Raw genomic sequence first — 16,973 nt, 5'->3', positions numbered from 1 at the left:
AAGAAACAGCGTCAAAACTATTCCGGTCGGGTGCACAAGAAAAATTTAACGAATCAGCGAAAGACCAGTGAAATTCCCTTACTAACGCCAAGGTCTATCAAATACCTTGTATATAGGCCTACATAGACAAGCCCAAGTGGATCATGAAACAATCTAGCAACTTTGTCCTATTTCGAACCGTTTTCGAGTTATGGTGGATAATCGATTGTGGCAAAAATATGCGTGAAGTCTGAAAAAATCCGAATTTGTGAAGAGACCTACACTCAAACTAAACACATATTTCCAAAGAGCAGAAAAAGTCTATAAGGTCATACCAATTTCATTCAAATATCTGGATTTAATGGCGAGATGAGCCTAAATATCTGGAATATGGCGCTGAAAAATTGGCGAAGTTCAAAATCGAATTGTAGTCAAAATTTTTAATTCCCAACTCCGCAAACACCCTTCTAGGTACTGTCTTGTAGATAGAGATAGTGTCACCTTATAGGATTTTTTTTGTGCAAAATCAAATTGTCACCAAAATCGGTAATCGACAATTCCGAATTTTCGTCGAATATCTACTTCGACAAATGCTGATTTCAGTGATGTATTGCAAACACCGGACTATACATTTCTACTGAACCAGAAAACAATCGATATGGTTTATTGCAAGAGTGGCCAACAGCTGGTCCGTGAAGTGATTTTGTGCGGCTCAGCTCACGACAAGGTAAAAGTACAGTGAAGAAATTAAATGTGTGTCATTTGAACTATCGGTTCCAACAGCAGATATTCCCTGATTAACAAACCGCTTACAAAATCCTTATTCCTAGTGACGAAATTAATTTAATAACTAAATAATTAATTCAATTAATAATGGAGAGGCTTATACACCGAAGTTGCACCACTAATGCGGCCCGCGACTCTATAGCTGACCATTACATTGGCCCGCGAACAGAAAGAAGCTCTTTCAGAAGCTGGTGGAATGGACAAACTTTTAAAAAAATTGACCTATTGTAGCTAGAAAGGTGTTTGCAGAATCCTCGATTAAAAATTTTGGAGACAATTCGATTTTGAACTTCGCCAATCGTTCAGCGTTTGTAGCTCACCATTAAATCTAGATATTTTGATGAAATTGGTGCCACCTTATAAGATTTTTTTCTCCTTCCAAATATGTGCTTAGGTTGTGTATAGGTCTTACAGAAACTTTACAACTTCTGGTTTTTTGATTTGATGCATTTTTTTCCCATAATCAATTATTCACCATAACTCGAAAATGGTTTGAGATAGGACAGGGTTGGTGGGGTGTTTTATGATACACTCGGACTTGTCTATCACCCTCTTCATATGGAATAGATCACCCCCTTTCATTTCAGAATAGGTCAGATTCACCCTGCATAGACAGCTAAATGACACCAGGGCCAGAACTGGGGGATATCTGCCATGGTGGGAAATTTTATCTAGGAACAAAAACGCTGTCATAAAATCATTGAATTTTACAGTAGTGGGGGAGGGCAAAATCATATTTCCACCCCTCCTCAAAAATCTTAATTACAGCCCTGATTGGCACAACCCAAATAATTGTAGCAACCAGAACAAAATAACATGAAAAGAGATTAGGTCAAACTGAGAAGTCAGCGACAGCTGAACATGCTCTCACTCTAAAGAACCATAAAAAATCCTGTGGGGCTCTTAATCCTTTTGTGTTCTACAAACATTTGTGCTAAAAAGACGAAAGACAAGGACCTTCTTTTTGCAAATAAGATGAAGGTCACTGACTATATTCAGGGTCACTGAATTATATTCAGCAGATAATAATGCAAAACAATAAGGTGATTGCTTTCTCATTCAAGTTCATGGTCCTTTGAAACCTGTCCAAGAGGTCGGTGAACTTCTCCATGGGCGGAGATAAGGGGGGGGGGAAGGCAGAGTCAAAGGTGGAGTTGTATGATCTAATGTATATATGAATATATATATATATATATATATGAATTGCCATAATATGTATGAATTGCCATAATATGTATGAATTGCCATAATATATATGAATTGCCATCATCATCATCGGGCCCTTTTCCCCCAGACTTTCAAGTCTATATCTGCCTATGAACTCCTCACTAAAAACTATGGTACTTGACCAGTGTTTCATAAATTATAGGTTTCTCCGTTATAGGTTGGCTTAAGTTGGGAGATAAGGCAAAATAATTCTGAAAAGAATGGTGGAATAAAAAAGTTCAAGAAACGGTTCTTGAAAAACTAATGATATTTGTGGAGCACCAATAAAAATTCTGAATGAGCAATCACAACAAAACGGTGCTTGGCGGGTAGAAGAAACACACTGCTAAAACTGGTCAGTTAGTGGTTGAAAGGTACTAGTGGCTAAAAATGAATAATCAAATTCAGTATCCAATGAATTAATTTAGACACTTAGCCTATTTATAGAGGTGCTATTTACCTGATGTGATTTTGCCGATTTTTTTTTTCATATTTTAGTTCAATTTTTAGAATTAATCATGAAACCGCCCTCTGTATTGTCTACAAGGCTACAAAAAAAAAATGATGAGGGATTACCACAAATCATGTGCAGAATTTTCTCGGGGGGAGGGGGGTTATGTTTTTTCCTGCAAAGTAACACTATAATCTCGGCCTGGTGGGGGTTAGAACCCCAAACCCCCTTTTGCGTACACCAATGGTGATTACCAACATCTCAGTGAGAGGCATGCGTAGCAGCTATAAACTATGCAAATAGTCAACCAAAAAGTTTAATTAGTCTTAAACTTTGTACATAAAATTTGAATGAAAATGGTTCATCATCAAATGAGATCATTTGAATGAGTCGTGATTTAATAAGCTCAATTTTTCAAAAATGCATGAAACCACATCAGGGTGAACAAAACAGTTGATTATTGAATCTATATTTAGAAGAGCACTCTGCAGTTCCAGCTCATTCTTATTAGAAACATTTGTACACATTCCCATATATTCAGAAAATGTAAACATTCCAACATCTTGGACATTTACCACATCACAACTATGCACAACATTACTTTGACAGTTGATGGCTGCATTATATTTGGGAATCTTTGGAAGATGAACAGGGTTACAGAACTCTGAGCTGCTTTCTTCTGTCTCAAAAGATTTTGTAACATGTTTCTGTAATCTCTGGAAGCATTGTTTGATACATTCCAAAGCCTCTCCGGGTTTCATAAGGTCCTAAAAAATTTGGGGGGGGGGGGGGAGAAGAATTCAACAGTTAGTAAATAGGAAAAAAATTAGACAGATTCTCCCACAGTTTCTGAAAATATATACTTTGTCTGATAATCATTTCAATCAATGAAAACTGGCAAGAACACAGCTTTTTGAAAAATCTACTCTATAATTAATTTTATAAACTCACTTGATGTGGATTCAACCAATTCATTTGCTCCCCATTGAAAGCTGGTATTAAAACTGACATCAATGTAGCCGAAATAGCTTCTTTTGATCTTGCTTCATCATCAGAATCCTTTAACAGAACTCCAATAAAACAATTTTTTTATTCATCCAAATCATGCTGAATATGACACAGCATCCAAAATACAGACAATAAGAAATTAAGATAATTTTGTGTCCCTTGAATATGTGATATTATATTAGATATTTACAAAAAATCGAAATGCACTTTAAAATTTTTTTATCCATTAATACAGCATTACAGGCTGATTTAACTACATAACCTTGATTTAACAACATAATTAACTCGTTTTCTTTCCACCTTCCACAAGAGCCTCTAAAAATATCCATAATCCCTCTCCTTCCCAAACTGGGCCATCTACAGCTGGTTGGATGAGGTAAGGGGTAAAGGGTTCCTAGCCTAGGTTGGAAAATTAAAATTTCCAGATAATTCAAAATTCATCAATTTAGAGGTCAAGTATCATTGTGTGTGAATACTAATTATAATTGCATATAGTACATTCAACAGACACAAAGAAAAATTTATCCTTTGCAAAAGAATTCTTCGGTAACATTGTATCTAATGATTCACAATGTTGTCGCAGCTGCTATGACCAGAAAAGACACTTTAAAATATTGTTATTTATTTGCAATTTCAGAGTTTCTTTCATTTCATGAAGTGGTAATAGTTTCCTCATCATTGAAGAAAGTCAATAATAAGAAAACGGGTGCCAATCAACAAAGAAGGTTGAACAAAATGAAAGCTCCAGTGTAATGAAATTAACTCATCATGTTCAACTTCAAACTGTATTCCATGCAATTAGCAATGAAATTGCTAATTTTTAATGAATCAAATGTTTTTGCTTCTTTGTGGCTAAATATATAGTTGATAGAAAAATTAAGGCATGGTGCTCTGAGATATTGCGAAAGATTTAATTACATTGGAATAATGCAAGACATTTTTAAATTTTAAATCACCTTATGCAATAAACATGATATATGTTTGTTGTGTTATGAAGAAAAATTACTCACCAGTTCAATCCATGTATTTATACTCATAGAGACATCTAAGTTCAAAACAAAATGCCACCATTTAGAAGGAACAAACAACACATCCCCAGGTTCAAGGGTTACAATATGAGGGCGACATTTCTGTGAGCATTAAAAAAATTATTGAAACAAAAAATTAAATTAAACTAAAAATTTATTCAGCTTAACCTAAAATTAAATTACGTACACTAGAACCTCGATTAACTGAGTTTTGGGTTATCCAAGGTACTTTACATGAATTGATTTTGGAAATTACATGCAGTAAAATGAAGTGCAAAATGTCGCGTGTCGTGACAAACTGGTTACACATTGCTGCAGCATATGGAAGACAGATTGAACACAAAACAAGTACAATTCTGACAAAATCAATATGTTAGGACCACACATACACTCAGAACACTCATTCCAGCATGTGCCAATTTGTTAGAAATGCTGTAGTGCAGAGGAATGTGTATGAGGTGCATAGACAGTTAACTGGTAGTAGCATATAACAAGAGCTTCACACATTTGTAAAGGTAGATTATACGAAAAAAAAAGTTTCTTCACACTGTTGCTTGCGAGCACCATGGTGCTCACTACTAAACCACACATGTACCTCGTCTTTATTCCTTTGCGGAATTTCCATGGTACTCACTGAAGCACTTAAGGGTGGCACAAGACATTGAAATAATTATTTTTTAAAGCACTGTATTAATCTTCGAAATGTTGTAAACTGTAAATACATTGCAGTGATTTTCATCTAAACTTATACTGCATTCATTTTATCTTTTCTAGTGCATTGTAGAGTATAAAAATAACCCTTCCAGCCATTTACAGTCTCATTTACTTCATTTAAGCTCAAAATAATCTGCAACATCTGTAGCGGTATACCAACCTACATCACCAGCTGATCTATATCAGAAGAGACTACAACTAGATTTGTATGTTCTTTGATTACATGTATAAAAAGAAGAAGCTGATTAGTTTCTTAACACAACAGCCTGTCTGCACACAGCCAGAATGTTGTGCATAATGCCCCAAGCATTATAACCAAAATTAATGTGAAAGTGATTTTCTATTGATTTTTTGTAATAGCACACACATTAACTTTTTTTTAATGCAAGAGAAGATACCTCCTTTGCAGTGAGTTTTATGTAAATGAGTATATCTAAATGTTCATAAAAAATTATTTCGGAAACTCCTTATCAAATATTATTATGAGAAATAAGCATAGAAAAAAAAAGTACAAGATTACCTGGAATAATGGAAATTTTCCAAGATTTGGATTTAAAATGTCTACTGATGAAAATATGCTCGATTCTTCATACGGAATTCTGGTTGGATAAAGAGGGTCATCTGGTGGAAATAAAATCCACTGCTTCCTAAAAAACACCAGAGCAAATGTGAGTGAAAATTTACTTTAATTAATAATGAACAATATTTGAATCATAATGTTGAAAAAAAATTACAAATTAAAATTGCAAATAAATGTAAATACAAAGGTCAAAACAGGCAAAATGCCCAGTGGGGCGGCTAAAAAGATGTTCATAAAAAAACAAATACAGCAAGCTCACTTAAAATGAACACAGATATTCCAAATTTTCATACATAACAAAGTGTTTTCCCATGTCCCATGAATTCGTTACTGCTTATCTATTTGATTTTGATTGCTTATAAGAAATACTAATTTCAGCAAAGTATGCCTATAACAAATTTTCAACTGGTTTTTAAGAAAGAATTTTGTAAAATCCTCTTTTGCTTCAATTATTTATTTATTTTTTTAAACTTTTTTCTGTTAAATTCTATTTTCGTTTGCACGAAACCTTATGAGAAAAAAAAGACTACGTTCATATTCCTAACCACAAAAACACCCTCAATGTGCATTTACCAATCTTTAGCTAGATTTGGTTGTGGTGACGCTATCGTGTGAAAGTTCATTTTTCAGAATTTTATGCAGAAAATGCTGCCTGTTGCTCCAAAATTAAAACTATACCCCCCCCCCCCCCGTTTGAAAGCCAAAAGTGAGGGGGGGGGGTGAGGTACCAAAGCGATTTGGCATTCCTCGTTTTGTGATTCACGATTTTGAAGCGCAAAGACGAATTAAAATAAAAAGTTTTTGGATGGTGAACTGAAAATCTACAAGGCGAGATTCATAAAAGGTAATTTTTTTAAATGGTTTGAAATAATGGATGGAAAGATTTTTCATTTACCAGGCTATTGATAAAAAAATTTCCATTTTGCACATTTATTAGGTAAAAAGGATTAATGCAAAACATTTAACATCCACATTATATCGTGAAGAAAAAAAACAACAAATATTTTTGTTTGTGTATTCAATTATGTAAGATTTTGATTAAAATTTTGACCTGATTTGATTAGTTTAAGCTCTATTTAAGAATGCTCAGATTATTTAAAAATTTGTATCGCACATCTGAATTATGTCTCAATTTTCTCAAATGCTGAACAATATGGAAATAATTAAGTTTGCATATAACCAACAGTTTCGTGGTTATATGCAACAGTGTTTTTTCTGATTTTGTTATAAAGGGGGGGGGGGGTCTGATGGTATACAGTGTAACCCCTCTTAACATATACTGTTCGGATGTGGTCATCCCCTCTTTTATGGCCAAATAATAATTTCCCCTTGTATAATAGAAGTATGTTAATTAGGGAATGGAAATGAAATCACCTTTTACAGACACACTTTTTTCTCCTATCTCCACAAAAGAGAGGCTTTACTGTACAGTGGAACTTCGGTTAACGAGCAAATCACATAACGCGCAAATATTTGAAACAAATTTTGACTTGGTTAATGAGCAATGATTCGCATTACGAGCAAAAAATTTGAGATTTGTTTATTTATTTTGGCATTATCGCAACTGAGCTGATAGTTTTTTGCTTTTCTGCCCATACACATGTTATGGAATTTTGGGTAATAGTCTCCCCTACAGTCTCCAGTAAGCATGCCTCACTCTGGAAATTAAAACGTGCGAGTGTGAATATTTACGATACGAAACTAGGTGTAGCAGCATTGCAGCCATGCAGATGTGCGCTTGAAGTTTTCATTAAATTTCGGAGAAAACTGGGCTGATTATATTATTGAACGGGACTTTGAGGGGCTAGCTAATTAACAGGAGCCACTACTTGTAAAAGAGAATGCGTGCTTGGGGAAGACCATGGACTGGAGGTGCATGAGGATAGCATTCAAGAACTAGTGGTGAAAAATGCCTAGAAGTTGGTGGTAGATAAAGTTATGTATCTCTTTTGTACGTTTTATGTTAAAGTTATGTATCTCTTTTGTATGGCATAAACTCTTGCACCAGCTAATTAACTCTTAGCTAATAGACCAGCAAGAGTTTATGGACGGCATCTCACCTAAGGAAGAGGGAAGTAAGGAGATGTCTCTCACATAAAATGAGATTATAGAGATGTGTAGAATATGGGAATCTGTGCAAAACTCTATAGAAAAGAACCACACAAATAAAGCTGTAGCAGTGTGCGAGAAATGAATCTGTCCAATGAACACTGTAATCTCCTATTTCCCAGAAATCTTTAAAAGGAGGAAAAAGCAAGTGCCATTCGATAAGGTTCTTTTTTAAATTCATGCAAAAAGAATAAGTTTGCAAACCACAGTGAGTTTGTAAAGTGTCCTAAACTATAGTCCTCCTCTCTCATCGTTTAGAGCAGTGATTCCAAATGTAAACATTAATGTCCCCTTGGGGGGTGATGGCAAGTTCCGGGGGGGGGGGCGGCAGAAGCTATGGGCATAACATAGGATCCTATGGATTAGATTGCATTGGGGCGATGGGAGGAAAAAATTTCTGAGAAGTGGGGGCGATGGGACAAAAAAGGTTGGGAAACTATGATTTAGAGTAAGTTAATCTGCAAACATTATCGTACGATATGATTAATTATGGCTATTATGTTTATTTTTATATCATGGTTATTTTATTGTATTATGTTTTATTATTGTTGTTTAATTATTGATTGAATGTCATTTTTATTAATTTTTATGTGAATGAATGATTGTGGAACAAATTATCCGAGTTACTATTATTTCCTATGGGGAAGTTTGATTCGGATGATGAGCACGATGGTGGAATGAATTAAGCTCATTAACCGAAGTTCCACAGTATATATAAAATACAGCAACCCAAAATTAGCGGGGAGGCTGAATTTAAAAATACATTTCACATTTTTTTTTTCCCTCAGCATAGTGTTCATTATTCCAATGAATGTAGTATATAATGAAAGATAATGTTAAAATATCTAATTAGGAGTGTTAGTCAACAATGAAAAAATAATAATCTATTATTTATAAATAAGGTAATGCAAAATCAATACAAAACCAAGCTTTATAGTAAAATACACCCACAGGCGAAAAATAATGTCACCTTCCAATGACTTGAGCAACTAAATTGCATCCATATGTATCCATGTGACAAGGTGTGTAAGCTCCAGGACTTCCAATCCAAAGAACACTTCCATTTGCGCCATTTCCATCAAATCCCAGCGATGACCAATCAATAGCCTGAGAAAACGATAAAGCAATGTTTTTATGAGAGTGATGAGAGAAAAAAAATAGGTATTACCATTTCCTACAAACCTTGAATCAAGATGAACAAAGGTCTGTCCATATTTTTTTATAGGGTCCTGTTTTGTAAAAATTTTCTTTATTTTTGGTTGGTGTCCATAATGTTGCGAAAAATAAATATTTTTGTGGGAAGTGAAACAATCTATTGTATATCACTTGTGTATAAGCAAATTTTTTTTCCCATTCAAAATTATAGTGGGGGAATTCCGCCAATACACCTGTCAGGTTTTGGAGAGAAAACACTTGACATGCACTGTGGTTTTGGTGGTCCTCAAGGTAGAACAAAGAGAAAAAGGTTGGGAATCTCAAAAATGTGCATAATTTGGCACAAAATGAAATCAATCATCTGTAATTAAAGGATTCTTTTTACAGGATTCCAACCCAAGTCTCTCAATGAAAACAAACAAGAATGGAGATATGTGTATAATACCTTCATGATTGGACTTCCTTCAGAAAATATCAGATTCATATAATTATAACTAGAATATGCCCAGCATTCTGTTTTCGAATATTTTTTGAATGGGTTCGCTTCTGAATCACTTCTTGTTGGAATTGCTGCTGTCCAGTCCAAGAAATCCTTGATAGTTGCATCCAGAAAATCTGCATCTCCTTCCCACTTGGAGTCTGAAATAACAAAAGTTTTCTTTTAGCAATCTGGGGAGACAAAATTTTATTGTAATAAAAATATATCTCAAGCAGGGTTGAAGCTACGATTGCATTTTTTGCAAAATGCAAAAGAAAATCTTAGATTACAAAAGTAGTACCCACTTTCATAAAAATACGTACAGGAAGTACGAAACAAGTAGTCATACATCCATCAATCTTTAGCATTTTGCAAAAGCTTTTTTTTTCTCATTTTTGCTTTTTGGCTAAATGAATTTTTTATTTAGTTTAAACCCTGATCCCAAGTAAATTGAGTAATTAATTTTTTTCAATAATTATGAATTCTTCATTTCTTTTTTGAGATGTAAACTGAATTGAGGTTGTGAGTTTGATGATCTCTATATCTCCCACCCCTAATATTTTTTATAAGAAGAAATATCTTTCTAGTATAATCTCAAACTTTTCACATCAAATTGAAATTTTTATATCAGATTTCTAGCAAAAAAAGAAAAAAAATGTCAATAGAATTTTTTTAAGAATAAGGTCAATACATTGGTCTTTTGTAGGCTGAGCCAGAGGTGGATTTAATGGTGGGTGCACTGGGCAAGCACCCTGGGCCCCAACTTCTGAAGAACCCTGCAAAACCTTAACGTTACACTTTTTCCTAATTTAAGGGGACCCCCATATTTTCTTCCGTGCCCGGGGCTTCAATGGACCTTCATCCACCTCTGGGCTGAGCAATGCATGCACAACCTTAGGCAACCTTCAACACCCTTAATTAATTGGATGGTCACAGAATTTCCAGTTCCTGACCCTTGATGGCAATTTTTTCTATCACAGGGTTAGGGTTACCAAACATTCTTTTTCAGTGTCATTTCAAGAATCTTCCTACATTTTATAAAAAAAACTCGTTCTTTTCTCCTCCTCTTCAGGTTTTCGTAATTATTTTTATTTTTTTCTGGGGATTTTTTTCCCCGCTTTATCTCTTTATTGCTATGAATGGTAGTGTTTTTTTTTCCGCACATGTTTACACGCTTTGCCCAATCACTATAGAAATTCCCAGAATACAAGGACAGAAGTAGCAAGCAGAGCAGAAGATACTATTGTAACCACAGCACAAATTTCTTCAGGATAACATGAGAAAGGCAGTTCGAAAAACAACTCTAGAAGAAAATCACACACAGCATCCATTTTGAAAATACCATTTCCCATCCATATGTACAACCGTCATGAAAAATTTCATCATGAGCCAAGCAGAGCTTAAGCTCCAAGCATGTTTTCTTTTTTTCTTTTTTTCAGAAGAACAAAAGAATAAACATTATTCAGAATAATGTTTATTCAACTTTTCTCTTGTTTAATGACCCCTTTTCATGTCGAAAGATGTACTACTCAGAAAATTTTATGCCATCCTTAGACTCTAACTTACCAATGTTATGGAAATTTTAGGCGCTAATACCAAGGTAACTTGGCACATGGGATTTGTCAAATTCTGCACCAGACAAACGTCGAACTTAGGAAGACCCACCAACAATGGATTCATCGAAGAAAATTGTTGCACCTCTTTGATTTTGCATAGCCAATGCTGCTGTCGGAACTAGGTTGTCATGCGAATGAGGGGGGGGGGGGTAAAAAAAAGAAAAAAAAAGATGGATGGCTAGAGCATGACAAACAAAGATCAGGGCGAATGAGCCTATATAGACGTGCCATAAGACTCCTACACATTTCAAATGTCACGCAACGCTTCTACTCACATCTAGTGGTTGATAGTGGTGTCATAGCCAGGGGTTGTTGTGTTGCCCGCGTGGCATAGTGGTAAGATGCTTGTCTACCACCGTGAAGGTTGCTGTCAGGTCCCAGGTTCAAAGTGAGGGAAGAACATATATATTTCCCCTAATGAGCTTGAGGTGATCACTGATAGATGGTCCCTTTATTTCCAACCTAACTTGTTAATAATAAATGTAAATAGTGATATGGTCAGAATTGGTTGATTTCATCATTTTTGTTGTGCTGCAGTCATTTTCTGCACGCGAGGACTAATTAGACCGGGATCTACAATTTATTGCTGATTCCGAATGGTAGGCTTGTTTTTTATACTCATCGAGAGATTGGTGCGCTAACCCCTTGATGGGAGACCCCTGGGTAGCATTTTTTTCCTGCGGCCACGTCGCCGGTTTTTTTCTTTGTACCCGTGTCAGGAAATTTTTCTGACAAGGATGAACCAGGTATCAAACTCACAACACCTCTAAACATCCTTTAGGTGAGCATCTTATCGACCTGAGTTACAGCACACTGCCAGAAACATGCATGTATACCAAACAGTTACAGTGTGTTTCTAGTGCTGCCCGTGAATTTTTAATGCAGCAATATAGTTTTCCGAACTATGAGTAAGTGCAACAATTGAATATTTGTACCATTGCCGGTCTGCTGTTCTCTGTGTCGAGACTTTAATAGGTTGGCTCATGTTTACAAATCGAAGTTGGGAACCACAGAAAGCCAAATTCAGCCAACCACCAACTGCACTGCTGGTGGGATTCAAAAACCCAGATTCTCGCAATCCAAGTCTGTCACTATGGCTAAACAACTGCAGAAGTGACTGCAACCCTAGGCTGAAGGTGATAAGCACAAGCCTCCCACTTATTGTGGACAGCACACAGGTTGAGAACCCCTTGTCTTAAATAAGACAATTGCATATGCAAGGTCCTATGCATTTCTGGGGGTATTTGAAGTATTAAAGGTTCGAAACTGCTGCTCAAGGAATAGTCAGCCTATATAGCCTCTGGTATTATGCATAATTTGCATAATATCAATTGCATTTATTATACGTTTAACTACATAACTCACTTCTACAACGTCCTCGGGAACACACAGCTGAACCCTGATTTAACAAATCGGATGAAAGCGACATTTTTATTCGATAAATCGGGAAAAATTGTAATATCAGGGTAGAGATGATTTTGATATCGAAAGGGTAGAGTACATGAAGGACTTAGGTGTCACTTTTGATAAGACTCTAAATTTCAACCAGCATATTAATAACATTGCTTCAAAAGCATCAAGGAATGTCGGTTTCATAATCCGCAACAGCGAATTGTTTCAAAATACAGAAACCTTGCTGCGACTTTACAATTCTTACGTAAGATCAGTTCTAGAATATTGTTCCATAATCTGGAATCCATATTACTTGTACAATAACACAAGGATTGAACGCACACAAAATAGGCTTTTGCGCTTTGTTACCTTCAAGAAGTTTCAAATTTTTGATATTCGAATTCCTACAGACATACTCAGATCTACTTTTCACTATGAATCACTCGAAGTCCGCCGTCAGAATGCATTGATCACCTTTTTTGTGAAAATTCTGCACTTCGACTTGGGTGTACCAGACATTTTAGCCCAAATCAGTTTTCACTGTAATAGCATAAATCTTCGCAACCGAAATCTACTGTATGTCCCACCATACCGAACAAACGTGTTGGAAAATTCTCCTCTTTTCCACTTCCTCAGGTGTGGGAGTTCTTATGTGCTTTTTTGACTTTTTTTTCTCCTTTTTTGTACACACATATGGTATCATTTGTATTAAATTTTTTTTTTTTGCGTTATTTTTATTGTGCCGTTATTATTTGTATTATTCTGTGCCTTTCTGTATTGCAACGTGCTGTTTATGTTTGTTATTTTACTCTTTCTTCACTCCACTGTAATTAGGCATCTGCCTGTTGTGAGAGTCTATAAATAAATAAATATTTGCTCGTTAAAAAAAATATACAACTACGACAATACAAATATATACACAGGAGCTTTTAGAAAAAAATCGTTAAATCGGAGTTCGTAATAGCGAGGATTCGGCTACATACTTTATAAAAAAAATCGAAACAAACCAGTGTCAAGTTTCTTTGCAACTCGGAATTTAAGTGTCTGATGTCCAAGATGTTCTTTTAATTGTTCCAGAGAATTCGGCATAGATGTCCATGATGACAGAGCATCTTTCAATACAACTGGCTTTTCAGACGACAGTAAATTTTCCTTCAGTTCTGACTTGAGTAAACATCTGACATCTGTGGCGCAATATTTCGAAACCATCATTTACACAGAAACGCCAAGATCCGAACAGTGTTTATAAACAAAATTCAAAACGGCTTTGACTTTTATACTATTCAGAAAAAAAAAATTCTCATTTACATATATAACCGACCACTAAACTTCGTGGAAAGAACAAATGTGAAATGATACTGTTTTATTAAAAATAATATTTTGATAAAGAAAACGTAGGACGATGATGAAAAAAAGTCAATGGGAGTTGAGCTTTGCTAAAGTCAACTGATTATGGGTTCCTATCAAAATAGGACTGCTGGATTTCAAAAATTGAAACAAAGGGCACAAACTGCTCACAGAGTTACTTACTTCAAATATAGATGACAGCATAAACCATGACGTATGGTTTGTCAAAGTCTGGCATAAGTTATTAGGCAATCCTGTCTAGAAATCCAGTGAAACTCTCTTGACTCGTCATCAACGGATGAAATCACTGAAATGAATATGTTTCGTTTCATTCAGAGCTATTTTTTGTTTCAAAGTTTATATCCCTTTGAAATACAGAACAGTCCCGTATGTGAGGGACGTCTGGCAAGAAAGAAATCGAATTAATGAACCTTATTTCTGAAAAAATTAAAAAAACTGAAGTTAGAGCTGCTTGTTGCATTTTTTGAGTTTTTATAAGAATATTATATATTTTTGAAAAATTTATCCCACCTCCGAAATATTCATATATTTTGGTCTAGTTGTGTTTGGCAACAGCGCTTTTCGTTCCCACATAAAAACCGCACCGCCATCAGAGTAAAAGCTCTCATTGAAGAGTCACTAATATTCGTTTATCTTTTGTACTTGAAAAAGATTCGTCCATGATGCAGCTTGGTGGAACGCCGATTTTCGTTCTGAGCCAGAACACGACGAGGGAAAGCGGCCGGAAAGTGCAGATACAGAACGTGATGGCAGCGAAAGCGGTGTCAGATGTGATTCGCACGTGCCTCGGACCGAGAGCCATGCTCAAGATGATTCTGGATCCGATGGGCGGAGTCGTCATGACCAACGACGGAAACGCGATTCTCAGGGAAATCACCGCTCAGCATCCCGGAGCCAAGTCGATGATCGAGATAAGTCGCACCCAGGACGAAGAAGTCGGCGACGGGACCACTTCCGTCATAGTCTTAGCAGGTGAGATACTTTACAAGTCTCTGCCGTTCTTGCAACAAAACATGCATCCCATCGTGATTATAGGCGCCTACAGGCAAGCCTTGGAGGACATAATCACCTCGCTGAAGAACGACGTGGCTCGACCCATCGACCCCAACAACGCGGATGAAATGACGAAAATCGTTAGGAGTTGCCTCAGAACAAAGTTTGTCGGGAAATGGGGTGATTTCGCTTGCCAGATCGCCCTGCAAGCCGTACATACAGTTGCCCTGGAGGAGAATGGGAGGCGTGAAATCGACATCAAGCGGTACGCTAAAGTTGAGAAAGTTCCTGGCGGGGCCATCGAAGATTCTTGTGTTCTCCGTGGGGTGATGCTGAACAAGGACGTTACCCATCCGAAGATGCGGCGTTGCATCAAGAATCCCAGGATCCTTTTGCTCGACTGCAACCTGGAATATAAAAAGGGCGAGAGCCAAACCAACATCGAGGTGATGCAGGAAGAAGATTTCACCAAGATTCTTCAGCTGGAGGAAGAGTTCATCAAAGAACAATGTGCCGAGATAATAAGGTTCAAGCCAGATGTTGTCATCACGGAGAAAGGCATAAGTGATCTGGCACAGCATTACTTGGTTAAGGCGAATATCACTGCTATTCGCAGGGTAAGGAAGACGGATAACAATCGTATTGCCAGAGCTTGTGGCGCAACCATAGTCAATAGAATTGACGAAATCAAAGAGGAAGATATTGGTAGCGATGCTGGTTTGCTGGAAATCAAGAAAATCGGCGACGAATATTTCTGTTTCATTGTGGAGTGCAAGAATCCTAAGGCTTGCACGATATTGTTACGAGGTGCGAGCAAAGATATATTGTCCGAGGTAGAGCGCAATCTGCAAGATGCCATGAATGTGGCTCGCAATGTCATGTTGGAGCCGTACTTGGTGCCTGGTGGAGGATCTGTCGAGATGGCAGTCAGTCACCTTCTGATGGAAAAGGCGAAAACGTTAACAGGCATCCAGCAGTGGCCATACAAGGCTATCGCTACGTCCCTAGAAATTATTCCTCGCACTTTGATTCAGAACTGTGGGGGAGATACCATTCGCACCCTCACCGCTCTCAGAGCTAAACATGCTCTCCCGGGTAATGTTACTTGGGGTATCAATGGAGAAACCGGGCAGTTGGCTGACATGAAAGAATACACCATCTGGGAGCCTCTGGCTGTGAAGCTACAGACGTACAAAACGGCTGTAGAAACGGCTATAATGCTTCTGCGTATCGATGATATTTTGTCTGGTCTCAAGAAGAAAGATTCCGATGGTAATGCACCTGCTGCGCAGCCTACTGAAGAGTCCATGAAGGAGTGAACATTTGTGTTCAGTTTTCAGCATTTTCCACTAACTCTAATTATATCTGATCCATTTTTTTTCTTAACAAAGCAAATATTTGTTGTTTAATGCTATTTTCAGAATGAGGTGCACGAATGACTTCAGCGAAGCTTGTTTTTGTAATGTTTATCGAGTAAGGATTTTTTTTAACAAGGTTTTTTTTTTTGTGATTAAATTTTCTGTGAGTTATTATGATATTGCTTTTGTAATGAATTGTGCATGTAGGTAAAATGCTCGCAAGTCAAAAATTCTATGTATTGTATTTAATCAAACTTAAAGTACATTGTGCTTCACACAGTTGATGGAGGTGGGTCGACACCGAACATGCTGGAGTTTCTTAAAGAATACTAATTAAATATAGTTCTCTCTCTTCAGAGCCCCACCCAAGTGCTAACTTGTTACGGCCGTATTGCCACAACTTTCTGCTATTCAGGCACAAACCTGTTTGCTATTCTACTTTCCCGCACACCAACTTGGATCATGTATTGTCATATGACAATTTTCAACTAGTGAAGTTTGGTGGGAAATTAAGGCGCCAGCTATTGGTGGTTGCCCCAGTCTTGGTAGGTAAAGAGTTTATTTCTGACGTTCTTGCCTAGATTCGAACCCGTGGACCTTGATGGTTACTTTCATAGGGGAAGACTGCCATCTTACCACTGCGCCACTCAGGCTGTGATATGCTGGCATCAAAAAGCATAGGCAGAGATAGGCCTGAGATACATGTGCCACTTAGCAGTAGGAAAGCATGCTACTTTCAAGCAAATGCAACC

At 36.8% G+C, this 16,973-nt stretch overlaps 2 protein-coding genes across 2 annotated transcripts; one reads left to right on the top strand and one right to left on the bottom strand.

The window, feature by feature from the left end:
• Positions 1–2,722: 2,722 nt before the first annotated feature.
• On the bottom strand, positions 2,723–13,759 carry LOC149076758 (HSPB1-associated protein 1-like). The gene is made up of 7 exons (XM_089244412.1): positions 13,510–13,759; positions 9,462–9,655; positions 8,832–8,968; positions 5,693–5,819; positions 4,441–4,560; positions 3,374–3,481; positions 2,723–3,189 (listed from the first exon to the last, which is right to left on the bottom strand). Exons 1-7 carry the CDS (start codon positions 13,712–13,714, stop codon positions 2,800–2,802), a joined length of 1,281 nt encoding a protein of 426 aa, XP_089100538.1. The 5' UTR covers positions 13,715–13,759; the 3' UTR covers positions 2,723–2,799.
• A 661-nt stretch (positions 13,760–14,420) lies between these two features.
• On the top strand, positions 14,421–16,398 carry CCT3 (chaperonin containing TCP1 subunit 3). The gene has a single exon (XM_089244411.1). It carries the CDS (start codon positions 14,530–14,532, stop codon positions 16,180–16,182), a length of 1,653 nt encoding a protein of 550 aa, XP_089100537.1. The 5' UTR covers positions 14,421–14,529; the 3' UTR covers positions 16,183–16,398.
• The last annotated feature ends 575 nt before the right edge of the window (positions 16,399–16,973 follow it).

This window comes from Pholcus phalangioides, unplaced genomic scaffold (genome assembly GCF_987345545.1).
Source record: "Pholcus phalangioides strain wild (caught in Gottingen) unplaced genomic scaffold, Ppha-v1.0 ptg000015l_1, whole genome shotgun sequence".
Classification (NCBI taxonomy): domain Eukaryota; kingdom Metazoa; phylum Arthropoda; class Arachnida; order Araneae; family Pholcidae; genus Pholcus; species Pholcus phalangioides.
The sequence above is the reverse complement of the archived record's forward strand: the minus strand, read 5'-3'. Positions and strand labels throughout refer to the sequence as shown.

Bases quoted from the DNA above. Each gene is read 5' to 3' on its own strand.
- LOC149076758 (XM_089244412.1), bottom strand. From the start codon at position 13,714: ATGATGGTTTCGAAATATTGCGCCACAGATGTCAGATGTTTACTCAAG. The intron at 9,656-13,509 runs GTTTGTTTCGAT...TTGTTATTTCAG, and splicing joins TGCAAAGAAACTTGACACTG to ACTCCAAGTGGGAAGGAGAT. The intron at 3,482-4,440 runs GTGAGTAATTTT...GTTCTGTTAAAG, and splicing joins TAAATACATGGATTGAACTG to GATTCTGATGATGAAGCAAG.
- CCT3 (XM_089244411.1), top strand. From the start codon at position 14,530: ATGATGCAGCTTGGTGGAACGCCGATTTTCGTTCTGAGCCAGAACACG.